The sequence below is a fragment of the Melanerpes formicivorus genome, unplaced genomic scaffold, assembly GCF_026170545.1.
Source record: "Melanerpes formicivorus ecotype bairdi unplaced genomic scaffold, bMelFor1.0.p_v2 SCAF_15, whole genome shotgun sequence".
NCBI classification, from domain to species: domain Eukaryota; kingdom Metazoa; phylum Chordata; class Aves; order Piciformes; family Picidae; genus Melanerpes; species Melanerpes formicivorus.
This window is the reverse complement of record NW_027142367.1, coordinates 2,387,606-2,409,023: the sequence shown is the minus strand read 5'-3', so window position 1 is coordinate 2,409,023 and position 21,418 is coordinate 2,387,606. Positions and strand designations below refer to the sequence as shown.

Below are 21,418 nucleotides of genomic sequence, written 5' to 3'. Positions count from 1 at the left end.
ATCTCACACCGCTCTTTTTCTAAATATATTATTATTTAAAAACAGTCCTCCCTACCAAAACCCCCAGAAAAACCCAAACACCGCAGCAGTTCCCTGTGGCTCGGCGGCGGCAGGGGAGCGGAGGGGTGCGCGACGAAGGGGAGCGCGGGGGCCAGCCCAGGCTGCGGCGTGCTCCGTCTCCCCAACATGGCGGGCGCGGAGCCTTTCGCCGCGGTGTTGGGTGCCCTGCGCGGCTGCTACGCCGAGGTTACCCCGCTGGAGACCTTCATCCGGCGGCTGCAGGAGAGCAGTGCTGGAGAGGCCGAGTTATTGCAGGGCAACGACACCTCCTGCTACCGGACCTTCGTGAGTCAGTGTGTGGTGTGCGTCCCCTGCGGGGCCCGCGCCATCCCCCGGCCCTTCACCTTCCAGCAGGTAGGAGGCAGAGCGCAAGTGATGGTCCGCTTGCACCTGGCATCGAGCGCGGGGCGGCCGCAGGAGCGGAGCCTCCGCCGAGCAGCGAGCCCTGCCGAGACCCCCGGGGCCGTAAGTGGCGGCGCGGGGCTTCGCCGGCCGCTAGTGCTGGCCCTCGGCGGGGTAGCACGGCCGGCGCTGGGCGGGTGGCAGCGTGCTTCGTGTCCTCCGTGCGTGCTCGGGGCTGCTGCCGGCCCCTCGGGGCTCCCCGCCGCGTCCCGCCTGCCACCTCCGGCCCCTCCGGCTGTCGACCTCAGCTAGCTGGGAGGAGTGGGGTACCATCCGTGGGAGAGCAAAGTCTTGGTGCCATTGAGGGAGTGCTTAGCACAAAAGGACTGCGTGCTCGGGGCCCTCTAACCTCTCCCTCATGTTGGCGGGGAGCGACTGGAAATTAAAAATGCCACCTTCTAGCTCTTGAGAGGACAGAGAACAGTAGGGGAAACAGCTTGCAGGTTGGTGTTTAAGCGGAAGAAACTTTGTGGAGGGGAAACGCTGCTTTTCTCTCTCGAAGCTACGGCGTGTGCGACCGAAACTGCTACAGCAGGAAACAAACTTTGCAACCTTGTTGATCGGGTTTTAGAATCGTGGACTGAGTTATTTCATTGCTTTTCTGTACACAAAGGAGATGGAGCCTTCAAGAAAATCAGTGCTCATTCTTGGAGGTTAGTGTCTACCTAGGCAGGCATCGACAGGCAAAGTGACCGTGAAGACCTTGGAGTCTTGGTTGCTGAGGGAGCTGAGGGGAGTAGTGTAGGATGTTTCCTGGGCATGAAAGCCAGGATCAAACCGGCAAACGTTAAAAATACTTCCTTAAAGATGTTGGCCCATATTGCTGTGTGTAAGCGTCTTGTATGCTTGAAAGTCTTCCTTTTTGAGGTGGTGTTTGTGAAGCATTAGTATTACCTGAAAGAGTTGATCTAAAGCTGAGGTCTAAGGCTGTAAAACTTGCATGTCTGTGCCTTTAAAACATACATTGTGGTTTATGGAAGAGTTGGTGATAAAAGGTAATTGCCTTTTTTTCTCTTTTTTTCTTTCTGTCTTCAGTTATCTGGTCAGGATGAAGTCATCACAAGAGTTATTCAAAGATTGTGTGAAAAAAGAAAGAAGAATATCCTCGCATATGGATACTCCTTACTGGATCAGAACAGTTCTGATTTCCCAATCATGCCATTTTCACGTGTATACAACTACCTACCCAATACTGTAACCGAAACGATGCGTATCAGTGGCCTCTGGGAAACGCTGCTGAGCAGGATAGGAGATGATGTGGCGATGTATTTGTTGGAACATTGTGCAATCTTTATGTTGGTTCCCCCTAGTAGTTGTTACCAGGTTTGTGGACAGCCAATTTATGAACTTATTTCGCATACTGTTAACGTAGACTCATCCCCAGTATTTGCTAAACAAAGGTTTTCAAAGCGTAAGCATAGTAGCTTGCTCAACTATATTCAAAAAAGACTCAGGTTTCATAGACAATACCTTGCAAAGCCACATGGGTGGAAATGCAGACAAAGACTCGAAGCTGACGTCTCCAGTCTGAGAAATACAAAACCCAATGGGTCCTGTTATCACTGTTCTGCAAAAGATGTTTCTAAAGCAGAGGAACAGATCAGAATGGTTACTGAGCACCTGGAAAACCAGAGTAGCTCCAGTTTACATTTGTCAGCTACAGCACCATCTTTAAAAAGGAAGCGTGATAGGGAACAACCTGAAATTCCAGCTAAGAGAGCAAAAGTAGAGGAGAAAGTGAGAGACAAAAATGCTGATGGTGTCACTGCTGAGGTGAAGCAAAGTAGCTGCCAGAGCTGTGGAGCTGGTTGTGTAGTGTCACGTTCTGTATGCCTCATTAAAAAAGCACACGATTCTCGAAGTGAAAGTGATCTGTCTGCTCCTTCCTTAGCTCACACATCCCACGATGGGAAGAAGTGTGTGGCAGGTGAAAGATCTTTTCTGCGGGGAGTTCAGAGTACCCAGTGTTTCAAGTCCAGCACTGAAAAGCAAGCAGAATCTCATAGGAAAGGAGTAGAGATGAATACCTATGAATCTCATTTGGATTCTGTGCAAATCAAACCCGTGGAGGGTATTTCTTCAAAGTACAGAAGGCAGGAAAGTGCTGTAGCTCACTTGGCAAAGAAGGTACCAAACAGGCTCTTGCATTCTGCAGTATACATTGACAGGAAGCCAATTCTATATTCTCGCAGGGGCTTCAAAGAATGTTTTTCTAAATCTTTTGTATTGAATCGCTTGCAGGACTCTAAGGCAGGTGGAAGACTGCTTGTAGAAGCTATATTCTTAAGCCAGAATGTGTTGGAGCAAAAGCACCACCAAAGTGTGACAGATCACAAGCGGAGAAAAAAGAGGTTGCCCAGGCGCTACTGGCAAATGAGATGCGTGTTTCAGGCACTGCTAAGGAACCATACAAGGTGTCCTTACTTAGTTCTCTTGAAAAAAAATTGCCCTGTCCACATACCTGCAACCAATACAAGAAAAATGGAGCTACCCTGTCAGGCAGGCTTGCCCAGGGAAGTAGAGGTTCACCACAAAGCAGAGCAGTGTGGAAAAGAGCCTGTTAAGTGTGTGACAAGCAGCAGTAACACTGATCTGCCAGATAATTCACGTGTTTCTGTCACCAAATCTGCCTCTGGGGAGTGGCAGAGTAAGGAGCAAGACCAAGGAGAGGCGAGTGATTCAGACCTCGGGCAGCTCATCAAACAGCGCAGCACACACTGGGAGGTGTACCTGTTTGTGAGAGAGTGCCTGGAGAAGGTCATCCCCGCTGAGCTGTGGGGTTCCAATCATAACAAGTGCCGCTTCCTAAAAAACGTGAAAATGTTCATTTCCATGGGGATGTTTGCTAAGCTTTCGTTGCGAGAGTTGACATGGAAGATGAGGGTGAATGACTGCTTGTGGCTTCGTCTAGGCAAAGGTACTTCTTTTGTTAAAGAACTAGGTGGTGGGAGTGTCAGGTGACTGATGTTTGAGGTGAGAAGGGCAGGATAGTGAATGTGGGCTTAGAGTTGTTGGATGCTAACTCTAGCCAAGAGGGCAAACCTAGTAGTGTCTGTTCCTAATGATGAATGAATGCTTAAGCATGTCTTCCTTCCAGAACTTCACGGTTTTTATTCATGCTTTTTGTTTGATGACATTTTCACAAACATGAGTTTAGAACCAGCCTTTCAACAACACTCTTTCCCTTTCACTCCTACCTTCCAAATTACAGTAACTGAAAGGTCATTAAGTATGACCTAAGCATGTAATGAGCAAATGCAGTTTACCTGTTGGGTACCGTAAGCTTTCAGAGAGAAGGTAAGTTAAGACACTTGTGTTCCTCTGCTATTGGAGTGAATTTTCATCTCACAGTGTTGGGCTTTTCTGCCTTCACATCAGTGCTGTGAGAGAGACATCAATGTGGAACCCATGAAGTGTAATACAGGCATTGTCTGTTACCTGTCATCTTTTTAGAGCCCTTCTCTAGGAACAGGAGACCCTTTTCTGATCACTTCTTAAGGATGGGTAGTTGGTGGTGCAGAGGTTGTGGTCCTTAGCTTGAAAGCTGTCCTGAGCACACCAGCTGATTGCTCCAAATTCTATATGAATCCTTTCTATTCAGTCCTCTTTTTAGAAGATGACAGGTAAAGCTTGCTTCCCTGAAGAAGTCTTTCTTCAAACACTGTCCTAATACTTAAATCTAGGCTGAAGTAGTAGTTCAGTGGTTGATTGCTGTAGGGTCTAATTGTGATTTTCTTCTGCATCCATTCTCCCATTTTTCTAGATTGCACCTTATTAACTGCTGTGTTTGCAGTATTTGTTCTTACCTGGTAATGTTCTTGGATCCTGCAGTAATATGAGCTAAGATGGTATTCCTTTTTAGAAGGTGCAGTAAGGCTCTATAATTACTTCAGGTTCTTTGTACTGTAGGAGGAAGATGAAAGTCTGATGTTTCAGAACTGATGTCAAAAATAGTGGAGGTTATACTTCCATAAGAAGCTGTGAATTCTAACAAACATACTGATTCTTTATTCTGAAACTGTGGCTCAAAACCATGGTTTCCATTTACTACAAGCTGGGGAAAAAAGTGTTGTGTGGGGGGGTTTTCTGTTTGTTCTGTTTCTTTACCAGTACAAAGAGATGATACTTAACTATAACTACCTTTGAATTGTTTATTGAAGGTGACCACTTTGTTCCTGCCTCTGAGCATTGTCTCCGTGAAGAAATTTTGGCTAAGTTCCTGTACTGGCTGATGGGTACCTATGTTGTTGAGCTGCTCAGATCATTTTTCTATATTACTGAGACCATGTCCCAGAAAACCAAACTTCACTACTACCGAAAGCTTGTGTGGGGCAAGTTACAGAACATCGGAATTAGGTAACATTAGAAAATGCGGTGGGTTAACGCCCATTCTACAAACAAAGGGGGAGGGCTTGTGAGTGCTTTGCCCTCCCTGCAGGGCGTTTTTCCCCCTGGGAAACTGAGTCTGTTCCACTCCCCCCTCCCTGCCCAGCTAGGGTATAAAAGGGAAGGCATTGGGGTCATTAGGGATCCTTTTGGCTCCTGCCTCTCCTGGATGAGAGCTACTGTGGCTGCCTTCCTGCTCTTCTGCCACATGGTTGGGCCTGATCCTTCTCCCTGCTGCCTTCACGCCTCTTCAGAGAGAGACTGGTTTTGTATTCTTCTTCTTTGTCCCCCTCCCATCCATCCTTGTTCCTTGCCCTTGTGAACCTTACCTGTTATTGTTACATATATATTGTTTAAAGAAAACTCTTTACCTCTCTATTTCCAAGCCAACTCCAAATTATTGCTTGGTGGGTTTGCTCCTTCCCTTTCCTTTTTTTTTTTTTCCTCTATGTTGGGAGGGAGGAGGCGGGAGCAGGGGAGAGATTCTCAGCCTTGCCTCCATCTGAGCTCTTAACTCCCAGTTAAGGCTCAAACCACTACAGAAAATTAATCAAACATGAATGGAATATGTGGACATCTTGTGCTTTGTAGTCTGAAGTTACAATTCTGTGTTCATTTATTGCCCATTTATCGACTTAAGTTTCTAAAAGAAAACTTCAGAAATAGTTTGTGTGAGATAACTGATTGAAATCTAAAGTTCAGTAGTGGGAGAAAAGGAACTGTTGACATAACAAAAAAAATGAATTATGTTTTAACTAATTTATTTTTTTTTATATATATACCTTTTAACAATGAGTGAAATATAGTGAAAGAAAGCCAAAGTAACCTTGGGAAAGTTGATTTTAAAAATACTGATTTTGCTTCAGCTTCTTTAATTTAAAAACCAAACCTCTGCTGAAATTACGTAACACTCTGGTCATAAATTTGGACAGCAGCCTTGTGTGTTTGTGGGGAGGATTTGAAAGGGGAGGGATTTAAAAGCTGCAGCATCTCTTTTAGTGCAGATGTGGAACTCCTTGCTGCTTTTTATATCTTAAAAATACAGACATGTATTTTAAGTTAGGGCATTATTTTAGAGACCAAAGTTTAAGCAAATGAGTGAGAAAATAGGAAAGATTTGAAGGCAATTTTAGTAAGTAGTACTACTGTGCATTTGTCTCCATAGTTTGTGGTTTTCATTTGAAATTGTTGGTGTCTGAGAGCGCTTTGGAACTGTGCACGATGAGCATACTTGGTGTCTTGTGTTTTAATGGTCCTTTTATATGGTGAACCTTTTGCTTTCACAGTGGTGTGTTGGTCTGCAATGTTGTATATGCAGTTTTCCCCCTCCTATTCTGCTTCTTCCTGATTTAAACATTGGTATCTCCAGTGCAGGATTTCTGCGTAAGTCATAGAATAGAATAGGGTAGAATAAAATAGAATTAACCAGGTTGGAAAAGACCTTCGAGATCAAGTCCAACCTATCTCCCAACACCATCTTATTACCTAAACCATGGCACCAAGTGCCTCATCCAGTCTCTTCCTAAACACCTCCAGTGAGGGTGACTCCACCACCTCCCTGGGCAGCCCATTCCAATGGCCAATCACTCTTTCTGTGAAGAACAACTTCCTAACATCCAGCCTAAACCTCCCCTATCCTGTTTGAAGTCGTGGCACACATGCAATTTAAATAGAAGTAGTAGAATATAATTTTCATCCTCACATATTCTGCTTGTCTTCAAATTAACAGCCTTGTGTCGCAGTTAGTATTTGAATTGCATTGCATTGCATTGAATCGCATTGCATTGAATTGACCAGGTTGGAGAAGATCTTTGAGATCATCAAGTCCAACCTATCACCCAACACCATCTTACCAACTAAACCATGGCACCAAGTGCCTCATACAGTCTCTTAAACACCTCCAGCGATGGCAGTGTGGTTTTAATGTATTTATGTGGTTTTAATGTAATTCAGAGGCTACTATTGGCATAAAGGATCATCAAGTACCAATTTTTGTATCTTGAATATAATGCAGTCTATATCAGGTATAGATTTGTATCTATGTTAGGTACAAGATTTGTGATTAAAAGAAAACAACTGCTTTTTAAATTGTTCTAGCCTTTTCATCCCGATGCCTAGTTTCCTAGAGAAACCCAGTGTGTAAGGACAAATCCCTCTGAATTTAAAAGACTAATCAGAGCTGATCCTGTTTTTTGTAGAACCATGTAACTGTAGGAAGAGACCTTTGAGATCCTCAAGTCAAACCACTCACCTAGAGCTTGTGATCCCATGACTGCTGCTAAATCACTACCACTAAACCATGTCCCTAAGTAACACATCCACACGTCTTAATTATCTCCAGGGAAGGTGACTCTACCACCTCTCTGGCCAGCCTGTTCCAGTGATGGACAACCCTTTCTGAGGAGAAATTTTTCCAACCTGATACCCAACCTGAATGTCCCCTGGCACGACTCGAGGCTGTTTCCTCTTACCCCATATATTACCCCACAATGCAGGAAAGCCTTTCTGATCTTGGGCTTGGCAATCCTCTGAGCTGCAGATTGCTGGAAGCTGCGGAAACATCTCAGGGAAGTAGTGCTGCCTGCAAGCGTCACCAGTGGCGTCCCCTGGGGATCAGTGCTGGGCCCCATCCTCTTTAATATCTTCATTGATGATCTGGATGAGGGGATTGAGACAGTCATCAGCAAATTTGCAGATGACACCAAGCTGGGAGCAGATGTTGGCCAGTTAGAGGACAGAAGGGCTCTGCAGAGGGACCTCGACCGACTGGACAGATGGGTGGAGTCCAACAGGATGGCATTCAACAAATCCAAGTGCCGGGTGCTGCACTTCGGCCACAACAACCCCATGCAGAGATACAGGCTGGGGTCAGAGTGGCTGGAGAACTCCCAAACAGGGAGGGACCTGGGCGTGCTGATTGACAGCTGGCTGAACATGAGCCAGCAGTGTGCCCAGGTGGCCAAGAAGGTCAATGGCATCCTGGCCTGTATCAAGAATAGTGTGGCCAGCAGGAGCAGGGAAGTCATTGTGCCCCTGTACTCTGCATTGGTTAGGCCACACCTTGAGTACTGTGTCCAGTTCTGGACCCCTCAGTTTAAGAAGGACATTGAGACACTTTAAATGTGTCCAGAGAAGGGCAACAAGGCTGGTGAGAGGCTTTGAGCACAAGCCCTATGAGGAGAGGCTGAGGGAGCTGGGATTGTTTAGCCTGGAGAAGAGGAGGCTCAGGGGAGACCTCATTGCTCTCTACAACTGCCTGTAAGGTGGTTGTAGCCAAGAAGGGGTTGGTCTCTTCTCTCAAGCAACCAGCACCAGAACAAGGGGACACAGTCTCAAACTGTGCCAGGGGAAGTTTAGGCTGGAGGTGAGGAGAAAGCTCTTCACGGAGAGAGTCGTTTGCCATTGGAATGTGCTGCCCAGGGAGGTGGTGGAGTTACCATCCCTGGAGGGGTTCTAGAAAGCATTGAACGTGGCACTTGGTGCCATGGTCTAGTCATGAGGTCTGTGGTGACAGGTTGGACTTGATGATCTTTGAGGTCTCTTCCAACCTTGGTGATACTGTGATACTGTGTGCTGTAAGGACAGAGTCTGCTGTTGGCTGCAGGATATGTAGCCAGGTGGACTTTTAGTCTGATCCAAGCTGCTGCAGTTGAGCATCGCTCATGAGGCGAGGGCTTTCAGCACTGCTTTTTCAGGTGTGCAATGTAATGTGAGGTCTGTTAATCCAGTTTGCTACATAAGTACAGGTGGCCTGTTTTACAGACAGAGAAATAGGGGTTTAGAGATAATGGGAAACAGTAGTTGAGGTGTACCTTGGCCATTTTGAGGCTCTTCAGGTGTTGCCTTTTCTTATCCAGCTAGTATTTTCTGACACTGTTGAGCTGCTTCCATCTTCCCTGGAGGAAGCTATTAGCTGTTCTGTGGCTGCCCTGGTTCTTTCTCCTTCTTGGTTGGAGCTGTTCATGGTCATTGCTCTGAGCTGGCTCAGAGGAAGGCATTCACAGCCAAATGTGGCCACTGGTGCCTTTCTAGTCCTTTTTCATCTTCCATTGGGAGGAAGCGAACAGACCGAACAGGCTGTACTAGGTGGACCTGAACTTTACTCATGAGCTTACCTTTGCAGCACGTTGTTACTGTGGAGTAAATTCCCATCCCAACAGACTGTCTTTCTTCTTGCAGTGCAGAATTCCACTGAAGGGTACAGGCCATAGTTCTGAGAAGGGACCTGAATCTTTATGTTTGTCTTTCTGTATGGGCAGAGGTGAGAATGTGCTGGTTGTTGCACACAGATAACTTTCTTTTCATTTTTGAAGCTATACCAAGCTTCATACTCTAAATTAAAACTATCACTTTAATAAGAAAAAAAATCAGTATTTCATGATGCTTCAAGTTACATGGCCTACAGAATGTCAAATTATGTTTTTAAAGTAATGTCTTCGATGTGGTGGTGTCAGCAGCACCCTCCCTGCCCCATGCAGTGGCTGCTGAGGATTGAAATGCTGCGGAAGTTCTGAAGCTTCGCCATCAGATCTGACCTTTGTCTTCACTTTCATAGGAAGTCATACATTTTTATACAGAGGTTGTGGCTTGCTTTTGTTTTCTTGCAGTTTTAAGTGTCAGCTGTAAAGGGATGGAGATCTGATCATTCAGTTCTCCATTTTGCCTTGATGTCTACCTAATACTATCGTACATGATGAACTTCTATGGGTTCAGGAAAGAATGTAAGTCATAATACAAACCAGTGTTCTCCAGCTGTGCAAAAGTGATCTCCTGGCCTTTGTGCTTTGCTTTGGGAAGCATCTGTACCAGGAATTTAATTCTAAATGTAGACATAATTCCCCAAAGCACTCATTCAGTAAAAGCTTAACTTGCAGGCCCTGGGTGCCTCTCTACCTTTTAAGTGTCATGTACTGTTACCACTGGGATCCTGACAGCCCCAGCAGCTGGATCATTAGCTTATATATAATGTAGAAGTATTTGTGTAGCTCTCTTACCTCATGGTTTGCTTCTCAGATGTCTCCTAGAGCATGCTTACCAGGTTTCCACCATCCACCCCACTGCCTTGCTAAACCAGGCTGCTGGTTTGCATGAGATGTCAAAAATGTGTATGCAAGTTTAGATTCCAGACCCATCGTTTCTGGGGATTTGAATTGTCTCGCTCCACTTCCCAGGGGAATATCCTAACCACTAGGCTGTAGGGCTTTTTGGAGTGGCTCATCTTGTCCTTCTGAACAATACAAACAGTGCAGGAGACTGATCCAGGTCTTTCTTGTTGCAGTTAGGGTACTTCAGCAGTACATCTTAAGTGAAAGCGAGGGTTCCACCACCTTTTCCTGCCTCATTGTGTGGGCAAGTATTGATTTAAACTAAGCTACACTGAGTTGTAATTCCTAAGAGGGAAACACATTTCCTGTTAAGATGAACTTAGGGAGCTCAGAACCTGTGATTTGGGAGCCCTCTTTTTTTTTTGTTATTTTCTGCTGTTCCTTTCAGCTCATCATATCACTTCCTTGATTTGTGTTACTGGATGCTTAAATGCCCTTAAGCTGTATGTGTACCTAGTATCTCAGTTCACTGCAACTTCTAATAACTGGCAGGTCTCCTAAATGTTGGAAGTAGAACAGCCCTTTGCACTGTGTACTTCCTTCCCTGGATCTTTCTTGGTGTAGTTTGCAGAATTCAGCTTTGTTAATGTTTTGGTTGTTTTTATCAAATGTCTGAAAGCATGAGAAATATCCAACTTCCTGTTTTCTTGCCTAAAAATTATCTTAACAGTGTTCAAATGTACTCAGCTGATCTGTGCTTAAATTTTCTTTTAAGCTTCATTTAAAAAAACACCCAACATTAAAATTTCATCATGTCTGAAGCTATTTTAAAATTACATTTATTTGCTTCAAGCAGGAATCATAGTATCACAGTATCAGTCAGGGTTGGAAGGGATCACAAGGATCATCTAGTTCCAACCCCCCTGCCATGGGCAGGGACACCCCACACTACATCAGGCTGGCCAGAGCCTCATCCAGCCTGGGCTTAAACAGCTCCAGGGACGGGGCTCCAACCACCTCCCTGGACAACCCATTCCAGGGCTTCACCACTCTCATGGTGAAGAACCTCCTCACGTCCAGTCTGAATCTCCCCACCTCCAGCTTCATTCCATTCCCCCTAGTCCTATCACTCCCTGATATCCTGAGAAGTCCCTCCCCAGCCTTCTTGTGTTACTCAGTATTCAGAAGGTTGGAAGAGACCTCAAAGATCATTGAGTCCAACCTGTCACCAACGACCTCATGACTAGAGTAGAGAGGACACTACTGCCCGCTGCAGGCTTGAACTCACGACCTTCCCATTAAGGGTCTGAAGCGCTACCAACTGAGCCACCTGAGGGGGCTTGTAGACCCCCTTCAGATACTGGAAGGCCACAATTAGGTCACCTTGGAGCCTTCTCTTCTCCAGACTGAACAGCCCCAACTCCTTCAGTCTGTCCTCACAGGATTGGTGCTCCAACCCTCAGAGTGTGTACTCACTTACTGTTACATTCCATTGTCATTAGAATATCATGACATTGTTCTGAAATTCAGATTTCCATGTTGCTTTCTGCAGAGGTTATTTGATCTTGAAGGTCTCTTCCAACCTGGTCTGGTCTGGTCTGTTCTATTCTGTTCTATTTGTATTTATTTCCTTAGAAAAATACTTTCCTTGAGTTATCATGAGCAAATTAAGTGTTTCAACTCTGCCTTTCCTTTTGCTTACTCTGAATGTCTGTTTGTATTTTAGAAGCCATATTGCCGAAGCACACCTGCGTGCTTTGTCTTCGGAGGAGATTGAAGCTCTCCGTCACAAAAAGTGCCTTCCTGTGGTGTCAAAGCTCCGGTTCATCCCCAAAACACAGGGGTTAAGACCCATAGTAAAAGTGAGCAATGTTCTTGAAGCACCAGCACTCAGCAAGGAGAGCAGAGAAAAGAAGGTTTTTATTTCCTTCCTTATTTTGTGTGGGTGTGATGTAGGCAGCTAAGCAAGTGAGGGGTTTATGTTATATGAAACTAGTTTTAACATGATGAAATGGAGCATTCAAGTTAGAATGACTGACTGGATCTGCCTGTTCCAGCTTAGCCTCTGCCTTCCCAGTGCTTACTTACTGTTAGCCTCCAGTTCCAGGATCACATACTTCTGTTTTCTAGCCTGTCTTAAGGTAACAAGTCTAAAAGTACAGCATGGCCTATCAATTAATCACGTTTTCTTTCTTTTCCCTTTCCATTAATTTTTCCTCAGGCTTGCTAATGGCATCCTGTGGTAGTGGGCTCTGGCCATCAATGGGAGGAGAAGGGTGGGAATCTCAAAAATATTCAGTGTTCTGAGCTGACATCTCATACTTATTTGGTACACCAGAGGGTGAGGGGTAGATACATCCAGCTTGTTGGTATTTAGCTGAATACAGATTGTGCCTGTCAATTGTCTAGGTGGCTGTGGTGGCAGGTCAGCCCTGGGGACCACACAGCTGTGAATTGGGTGCCTTACAGAAGAAATCTAAGAAGGGTGAGGAAGCTGGATCATAGTAGGGAAATAGGAAGGAAGCTGGGAATTGTTGTAGTGTGGGAACAGAGACAGAACATACAGGGCACAAATTAATTTGTTTAACAGGCCAGTTAAACTACAAGACGCTGTGGGGAATTCAGTTTCACTGTCTTAAATTGATGTATTGATGATTGATGTTTTGATGATCTGGAAGAGGGGATTGAGTCAGTCATCAGGAAATTTGCAGATAACACCAAGCTGGGGACAGATGTTGATCAGTTAGAGGGTAGGAGGGCTCTGCAGAGGGACCTTGGCAGGCTGGACAGATGGACAGAGTCCAACGTGATGGCATTCAACAAATCCAAGTGCTAGGTGCTGCACTTTGGCCACAACAACCCCATGCAGTACTACAGGCTGGGGTTGGAGTGGCTAGAAAGGGGCCAGACAGAAAGGGACCTGGGGGTACTGATTGACAGCTGGCTGAACATGAGCCAGCAGCATGCCAGGTGGCCAAGAGGGCCAATGGCATCCTGGTCTGCATCAGAAACTGTGGCCAGCAGGAGCAGAGAAGTCCTTCTGCCCCTGTACACTGCACTGGTTAGGCCACATCCTGAGTACTGTGTCCAGTTCTGGGCTCCTCAGTTTAAGAAAGATTTTGAGTTGCTGGAACATGTCCAGAGAAGGGCAACAAGGCTGATGAGAGGTCTCAAGCACAAGCCCTATGAGGAGGGGCTAAGGGGTTGGAGCCAGGAAGGAGTTGGTCTCTTCTCCCAGGCAACCAGCACCAGAACAAGGGGACACAGTCTCAAGCTGTGCCAGGGGAAGTTTAGGCTTGAGGTGAGGAGAAAGTTCTTCACAGAAAGAGTGATTGGCCATTGGTGGAGTCCCGTCCCTGGAGCTGTTCAAAAAAGGTTTGGATGTGGCACTTGAAGCCATGGTTTAGTTGTCATGAGGTGTTAGGTAATAGGTTGGACTTGATGATCTCTGAGGTTAGGTAATAGGCTGGACTTGATGGACTGAGGTCTTTTCCAACCTGGTTAAGTCTGTGGGTCTGTGGTTTGCAAAGTTACCTTCTTATTGGGGGCAGTTTTATTTGTGGGAGTCTCCTTAAGTATTGCAACTTGATTTCCAGGAGTCAAGTACATAAAAGTAAGTAAAGAAAACTTAAAAGCCCAAAACCCAACCATTTTTTTTGTTAGGATTTAAATGTGCCAAAAAAACCCACCAAACCCCAAAACATATTTCTGAAGCTGTTTTACCACTTCTAAGCAGGCACTGCAGCTGTATTCAGGCTTTCTGAAAGCTGCAGTTGGCCAGAATAATTCAGTAAATATGTGGCATGCTTCATGGTGATTCTTTTTGGCCTTTTTAGATGCATCACTACAACACTCAACTGAAAAACCTGTTTAGTGTGTTGAATTACGAACGGACTATAAACACCAGCATTATCGGCTCTTCAGCATTTGGGAAGGATGATATCTACAGGACATGGAAGAAGTTTGTTACAAAGGTTCATGAATCAGGTGGTGAAATGCCTCATTTCTACTTTGTAAAGGTATGTCTTTTTAATGATATGGTCAAGCTAACTTCTCAAAGTCTGTTTGTGCAGATACTTTCAGAGCTCTAATAGCTGCAATCTAACTGTATGCTCATTTTGTTTTCTTCAAAATGAAGTTTTGTGTATGCCTAGCAGACTCTAGTTGGTTTTTCTGGGGGGTGTGGGGTTGGTTGTATTCTTGAGGGGGAGTGTCCCTGCACTAGCACTTTCTTTACTTGGATGTTTTTCTGTCCATCTTTCTCTCACTTAGCAGCTCCTGCTTTTTCATGTGCACTGAATGTTTTTGCAGTGAAGTTTGCTTGGGTGTGAAAGTGGGACGTAGGTATAAATTCAGATATGTTTTTCATTTTCCCTGAGGAAAACCAGGAAAAGCTTGATATGCACTCTGGGAGAAATTCCACACCTTTCCAAATATAGATATCTTTTATCCTCAATATCAGTTTCTGCTGAACATGAACACTTGAACTCTGATGTCTGTCTGACAAAGTTTTCCTCCAACTTGAAAAATAACACCCCATTATTTGAGGGAGCTGCTTCTTAACACCAGATTTTCAGTTATGTCTAGCAGGAAACATTTCTGTTTGAGCTTGATTCATAGCTTTGAACTGGGGCAATTTCAGATGTATGTAAGTTCTACACTTTCATGTGTATTAGTTGATTAGGTGGGTTGGATTAGTTGATAGGTTGGACACGATGATCTTGAAGGTCTTTTCCAACCTGGTATTATTCTAACTGCATTCTGTTGTAGTGGGTCTTGTCTCCTGTACACTCTCATGTGTCAGTTGTCATCCTGTCCTGAAATTACTTTCAGTGATTGTCTCATGGTCTTTCAAGCCAAAGAATTATGTCAGTTACATAGTTCTCCTAAGACTGTTCCTACTTCAGAAAGTTTTGCATTTTGACTATGACAAGTAAAAACAGAGATGAGATTGCACTATGATGTTTAGGAAAGGTAAAACATCTGGGGTTTCTGCTTTGCAAAAGCCTAAAATGTCACCCCCAGGATCACCTGGAGAGGAAGGGTTTTAAAAACTATATAAACATTTAAAACTACAAGCAGTGAACTTTAACATTAAACCTTCAATCATTTAACTAGTTTCAGGTTTGCATGTGGTGTCACATTCTATTAACAACAGAATTATGCTTTTCTCTTGAAAGAGAAATTCACTGAGCAAAGAGAGATTTTGCAGGTAAGCAGTCACTTTTTGTTCTGTCACGAATTTGGTATGCAAGATGCAGTCATTTCAGTCCTTTGCACTTTTTCTGCCTTGAGCCTTGATTACATACTTCAATGATACTTTCTTTTTTCGTATTGCCGCAGCATTTTCACTCATACTGATGAACAGAAGGTATTTATTCTATTTCAGACTGATGTGTCCAGGGCTTATGATACCATTCCTCACAATAAACTTGTGGAAGTGATTTCACAGATCTTAAAACCCGAGAAAAGAACTGTCTACTGCATACGGCGCTACGCAGTGATTATGATAACCACAAGTGGAAAAGCCAGGAAGTTCTATAAGAGACATGTATGGCTTGCTGATTTCTATTTGCTGCTGTAGATCTGTTTCAGTCCAAGGAGTATTGTTGTTCATAGCTATCCTTTAGTAACAGTATGAAATAGGCAATTACTTCACAAACCCTTGTAAAGGTGTTGGATATTTTGCAAAGCAGGGCTTTTTACCCTATACTTTTTGCACTTTTTACTCAGTGTTAGTAAGAATAAAGACAAATGTATTATGGAATTAGAAATATGTGAAGCAGATACTTAATTTTAACAGTAGCAGAATTGTTGGATTAAAATAATGCAATAAGGCTGTCCCTTTGATCTTCACTGAAGGTCAATGGCTTTGTTACTTATTTCTTTACACTCCACATGCAGGTTTCTACTTTCATGGATTTTTTGCCAGACATGGAGCAGTTTGTGTCCCATCTTCAGGAGAATGACTCATTGCAAAATGCAATAATTGTTGAACAGGTAAGTATTGGGAGGCTTCTTCTCAACTGAAAAAGAAATCTGTAGAATAACTGGAGTGAGATTGGGATTTTTAATTGAATGTACATATTATATGGTGATACCACTACTCTCCTAGTTACCCAGCACCTTCCATGGAAGGCTATTCGTCATCTCCTCTTTGATGTTTATAAGAGGTTCTCTATGTTCAGTGGATGGAGTGCACCATAAAAGAAATAGGACAAAATGTATTCCTAGACTTTTCACAGATTTTCTTAGTGTTGTCCCAAACTTTCCTTTTAAGTAGTGTTTTGTTTTTCCCTTCCTAATTCCACTATTTGTTGCAACAGTTCTCAAGGGAGAAATTAACTGTCTAATAACAAAGGACTTCCAACACTTGCTGTCCCTAAAACATAAGGAAGTAAGAATGAGCTATATGAATTTTAAGCTAATCACAGAATCACCAAGGTTGGAAGAGATGTCAAAGATCATCAAATCCAATCTGTCAGCACAGACCTCATGACTAAACCATGGCACCAAGTGCCATGTCCAATCCCCTCTTGACCACCTCCAGGGATGGTGACTCCGCCACCTCCCTGGGCAGCACGTTCCAATGATGAACGACTCTCTCAGTGAAGAACTTTCTCCTCACCTCAAGCCTAAACTTCCCCTGGCACAGCTTGAGACTATGTCCTCTAAGTAATAAGGAAATAGATGTGGTATTGTGAATAGCAAACTGCTCAGAATGGAGAAATTTTTGGTGTGTTTGGGTGGTCAGGGTTTCTGTTTGGTTGGGTTTGTGGTGTGTTTGTTTTATTTGTTTGTGTTTGGTGGTGGTTTGTGTTGTTTTGGGTTTTTTTTTCTTCCCTTTTTTAAAGAAAAAGCCAGGGTTGATAAGAAGGAACTCTTTAGAGGAGTTGAAATGCAACACAAACCAAGATCAGGTCTCTTTCTTATGTAAACAAATTTCTCACTTTCAATGAATTAAATTCAAATCAAACATTATAAATATTTTAAAATTTACTCCCAATAGACACTGTTACAAGAGGGAAACATCCTTCTGTTGTTCTGATTGTTGTACTGCAGAAAACTCTGCTAATTCCAAATATCTGCTCTCAGTCTCTGTGCAAGGAGCATAACAGAGAAAGACATAGGAGTAGGAGGTGTGCTCAGTGCCTTTCTTAATACATTTTATTAGTTAATATCGTGGTGTGTTCCATGATAACAATCTACAAGGTTTCTGAGCATTAGATGACCAGACAGGTAGTTTCTCATAGGCTTCATTCTAAATGTGATGGTGGAAATTTTTGGCAGAGGAGTTCCTGCTTCTAGTATGTAAGTAAAGGGATCTTGTATATCTGTGAAGATATATGGGAGTAGAATATGCAGTGGGGGTGGTGCACAATTCCAGAATCCTACAAAGTGCAGAAAGGCTAGTGAGTACATGGATGAAAAGGAAAACCCTCTGGATCTCTGATGCTGTGTGTGTAGGTTTTACTTTGTTCTTTTTTTCCAGTGGACATCTAGTGTAGGTAACTACTAGATATTACATGAACAGCAGCATTCTGTTTAACAAATATCACATATTTGAAAACAATTTGTGTGATATGTATGTCATTGCTTTAAGAAGATACATTCTGAGAGAAGTATCATGTCAGGCTGAATGATTGAATGATGTTAGCTTTTCAGTACAAGTCACCATAACCTCCAGCAAAAGCTGGGTACATTTCTCTGATACCTAATCTACATACAGAAGAGGTAATTTTGCCTTAGTTCTTAGGAAGTCATGGTTAAAGGGATTTAAACTGCTCTAAGTTTATTACACAGTTTTTAAACACAGAAAGCTCTATAAATATTGGGTGGACAATGATGCATGAAATCCCCCAGGGATCAGTGCTGAGCCCTGTCCTCTTCAACATCTTCATCGATGATCTGGATGAAGGGGTAGAGTCAGTCATCAGCAGGTTTGCAGATGACACAAAGTTGGGGGCAGATGTTAGTCAGTTAGAGGGTAGAAAGGCTCTGCAGAGGGACCTCGACCGACTGGTCAGATGGGCAGAGTCCAATGGGATGGCATTTAACAAGTCCAAGTGCCGAGTGCTGCACTTTGGCTATGGCAATCCCATGCAGAGCTACAGGCTGGGGTCGGAGTGGCTGGAGAGCTCCCAAACAGAGAGGGACCTGGGGGTGCTGATCGACAGCCACCTGAATATGAGCCAGCAGTGTGCCCAGGTGGCCAGGAGGGCCAATAGCATCCTGGCCTGCATTAGGAATAGTGTGGCCAGCAGGAGCAGGGAGGTCATAGTGCCCTTTAATCTGCTTTGGTTAGGCCACACCTTGAGTACTGTGTCCAGTTCTGGGCCCCTCAGTTTAGGGAGGACATCAAAACACTTGAATGTGTCCAGAGAAGGGCAACAAGGCTGGGGAGAGGCCTTGAACATAAGCCCTATGAGGAGAGGCTAAGGGAGCTGGGATTGTTTAGCCTGGAGAAGAGGAGGCTCAGGGGTGACCTGATTGCCCTCTACAACTACCTGAAAGGTGGTTGTAGCCAGGAAGGGGTTGGCCTCTTCTCCCAGTCAACCAGCACCAGAACAAGGGGACACAGTCTCAAGCTGCGCCAGGGGAGGTTTAGACTCGAGGTGAGGAGGAAGTTCTTCCCCGAGCGAGTCATTCGTCATTGGAACGGGTTGCCCAGGGAGGTGGTTGAGTCATCGACCCTGGAGGTGTTCAAGGGGAGATTGGACATGGAACTTGGTGCCATGGTCTAGTCATGGGGTCTGTGTTGACAGGTTGGACTTGATGATCTTTGAGGTCCTTTCCAACCTAAGCGATACTGTGATACTGTGAAATAGTTGGTAGTATGTGGCAAAGAATGTGTTCTGAAGCAGAACTGACAAGTGAGAGGGTAGAATAGAATTAACCAGGTTGGGGAAGACCTTTGAGATCATCGAGTCCAACCTGTCACCCAACACCATCAAATCACCTAAACCATGGCAGCAAGCACCCCATCCAGTCTCTTCCTAAACACCTCCAGTGATGGTGACTCCACCACCTCCCTGGGCATCACATTCCAATGGCCAATCTCTATGTAGAACTTCTTACTAACATCCAGCCTAAACCTCCCCTGGTGCAGCCTGAGACTGTGTCCTCTTGTTCTGGTGCTGGTTGCCTGGGAGAAGAGACCAACCCTCACTTGGCTACAACCTCCCTTCAAGTAGTTGTAGAGAGCAATAAGGTCACCCCTGAGCTTCCTCTTCTTCAGGCTTAGCAACCCCAGCTCACTCAGCTTCTCCTCACAGGGCTTGTGCCCTCCCCAGCTTTGTTACCCTTCTCTGGACGCATTCCAGCAACTCAACATTTTTCCTAAACTGAAGGACCCAGAACTGGACACAGGACTCAAGGTGTTGCCTAACCAGTGTTGAGTACAGGGGCAGAAGGACTTCCCTGCTCCTGCTGTCCACACTGTTCCTGCTACAGGCCAGGATGCCATTGGCCTTCTTGGCCACCTGGGCACACTGCTGGCTCATGTTCAATCTACTATCAACCAGTACCTCAAGGTCCCTTTCTGCCTGGCTACTCTCCCGCCAATCTGATCTCAGGTATCTGTACTTCAGGTAGCGTAAAGAACATCACAGAGAATTTGCCTTGCAGGACAAAAAGTGGCCAGAAGGTGTCATACATTTTAATAATCCAAGACTCTTTTCCCTTGTAGCACCAGATAAAACTGCCTTTGTCCTAAAGCAAAACAAAACACAAACAACCACCACCATTCTCTTGTTCGATGTGAGCAGCCTTTTACTGTGTATATTCAGATCTTGGGATTAGGTGTTTGGTTTCTTTTCTTACCTTAGGGATTTAAACTATTATGGTCATAACTTTTGTAAAGGTCTCTGTGTATCTTTGAAGTTTAGAAATGCACTGAAACAAAAAATCCAATATGAAGTGCAAATACTGTTTTGTTCTGTTCTGTTTCTAGAGCTTAACATTTAATGAAACAAGTTCCACCCTGTTTGAGTTTTTTCTTCAAATGTTACATAACAATATTCTGGAGATTAAGAAGAGGTAAAAAATGAGTTAATTTTTATTCATATATTGTGTTTGCTTATTTTGGTTGGTTGGTTGTTAGCTATTTTTCCTTGTTAAGCAGGACCCTTAACTGGCTGAAGGGTTTTTTGATAGCTGTCATTTAAAGACTTTTATTTCTTGTTAATTTGAAATGTTTATTAGTTTAAACTCCATAAAGGCATGAAGAATTGGGAATCGAATTTATATTGAACAGTATTTCTCTTTGGAACTGAAGGTCCCTTCCAACCCTAACAGTGCTATGATTCTATGATGTCAGCTATACACAGAATGCATTATTCTATAAAGATGTAACCTTTGTTTAAAAGCACACCTGTAATTTAAGAGAAGAATACTTTTAAATGTTGGAATCCATAGTGATGAGCAAAAAGCAAGGTAACATCCGAGCAGTCAGGAAAAGCCTGGTTAGTCATGGAGGTCTTTTCCAACCTGGCTGATTCTATGATTTCCCTGTAGTGCAAAATCATCATAGTATCATAGTGTCAGTCAGGGTTGGAAGGGACCACAAGGATCATGTAGTTCCAACCCCTCTGCCATGGGCAGGGACACCCCACACTAGATCAGGCTGGCCAGAGCCTCATCCAGCCTGGGCTTAAACACCTCCAGGGACAGGGCCTCAACCACCTCCCTGGACAACCCATTCCAGGGTTTCACCACTCACACGGGGAAGAACTTCCTCCTCACGTCCAGTCTGAATCTCCCCACCTCCAGCTTCATTCCATTCCCCCTAGTCCTATCACTCCCTGATATCCTGAGAAGTCCCTCCCCAGCCTTCCTGTAGGCCCCCTTTAGATACTGGAAGGCCACAATTAGGTCACCTCGGAGCCTTCTCTTCTCCAGACTGAACAGCCCCAACTCTTTCAGTCTGTCCTCATAGGAGAGGTGCTCCAGCCCTCTGATCATCCTTGTGGCCCTTCTCTGGACACTTTCCAGCACGTCCATATCCCTCTTGTAATAGGGGCCCCAGAACTGGACGCAATACTCCAGGTGGGGTCTCACCAGAGCTGAGTAGAGGGGGAGAATCACCTCCCTTGACCTGCTGGCCATACTTCTCTTGATGTAGCCCAGGATGTGATTGGCTTTGCGGGCTGCAAGTGCACACTGAGAGCTCATGTTGAGCTCCTCATCCACCAGCACCCCCAAGTCTCTCTTCTCAGGGCTGCTTTCCAGCCAGTCACTGCCCAGCCTGTATTTGTGTCTGGGATTGCCTCGACCCAGATGCAGGACCCTGCCCTTGGTCTTGTTGAACCTCATGAGGTTGGCTTGTGCCCACCTCTCCAGCCTGTCAGGGTCCCTCTGGATGGCATCCCTTCCCTCCAGTGTGTCTGCTGCATCACACACATTAAACCTCTTCTGCTTGGCTTTGCCCTTTGACATGCAACAATAAAAATAAGGGCAGGAAAAATTGGCATTAAAATTGGCAACTCCAGATTAGGTGTCAGATGTTGTAGAGGGCAGTGACGCAG

General features: G+C 44.6%; 1 protein-coding gene across 2 annotated transcripts in view; it reads left to right on the top strand.

The window, feature by feature from the left end:
* The first annotated feature begins 153 nt into the window (after window positions 1–153).
* Window positions 154–21,418, top strand: part of TERT (telomerase reverse transcriptase) — a 37,667-nt gene continuing 16,402 nt past the window's right edge. Inside the window, exons 1-8 of one of the 2 annotated variants that reach the window (XM_068147458.1) lie at window positions 154–414; window positions 1,498–3,379; window positions 4,623–4,818; window positions 11,620–11,809; window positions 13,730–13,912; window positions 15,283–15,444; window positions 15,798–15,893; window positions 19,846–19,931. In XM_068147458.1, coding sequence (XP_068003559.1) covers window positions 187–414; window positions 1,498–3,379; window positions 4,623–4,818; window positions 11,620–11,809; window positions 13,730–13,912; window positions 15,283–15,444; window positions 15,798–15,893; window positions 19,846–19,931 — 3,023 coding nt within the window. In that variant the 5' untranslated portion in view covers window positions 154–186. The remainder of the gene's footprint in view (window positions 415–1,497; window positions 3,380–4,622; window positions 4,819–11,619; window positions 11,810–13,729; window positions 13,913–15,282; window positions 15,445–15,797; window positions 15,894–19,845; window positions 19,932–21,418) is intronic. The other variant, XM_068147457.1, reaches the window with a different exon arrangement.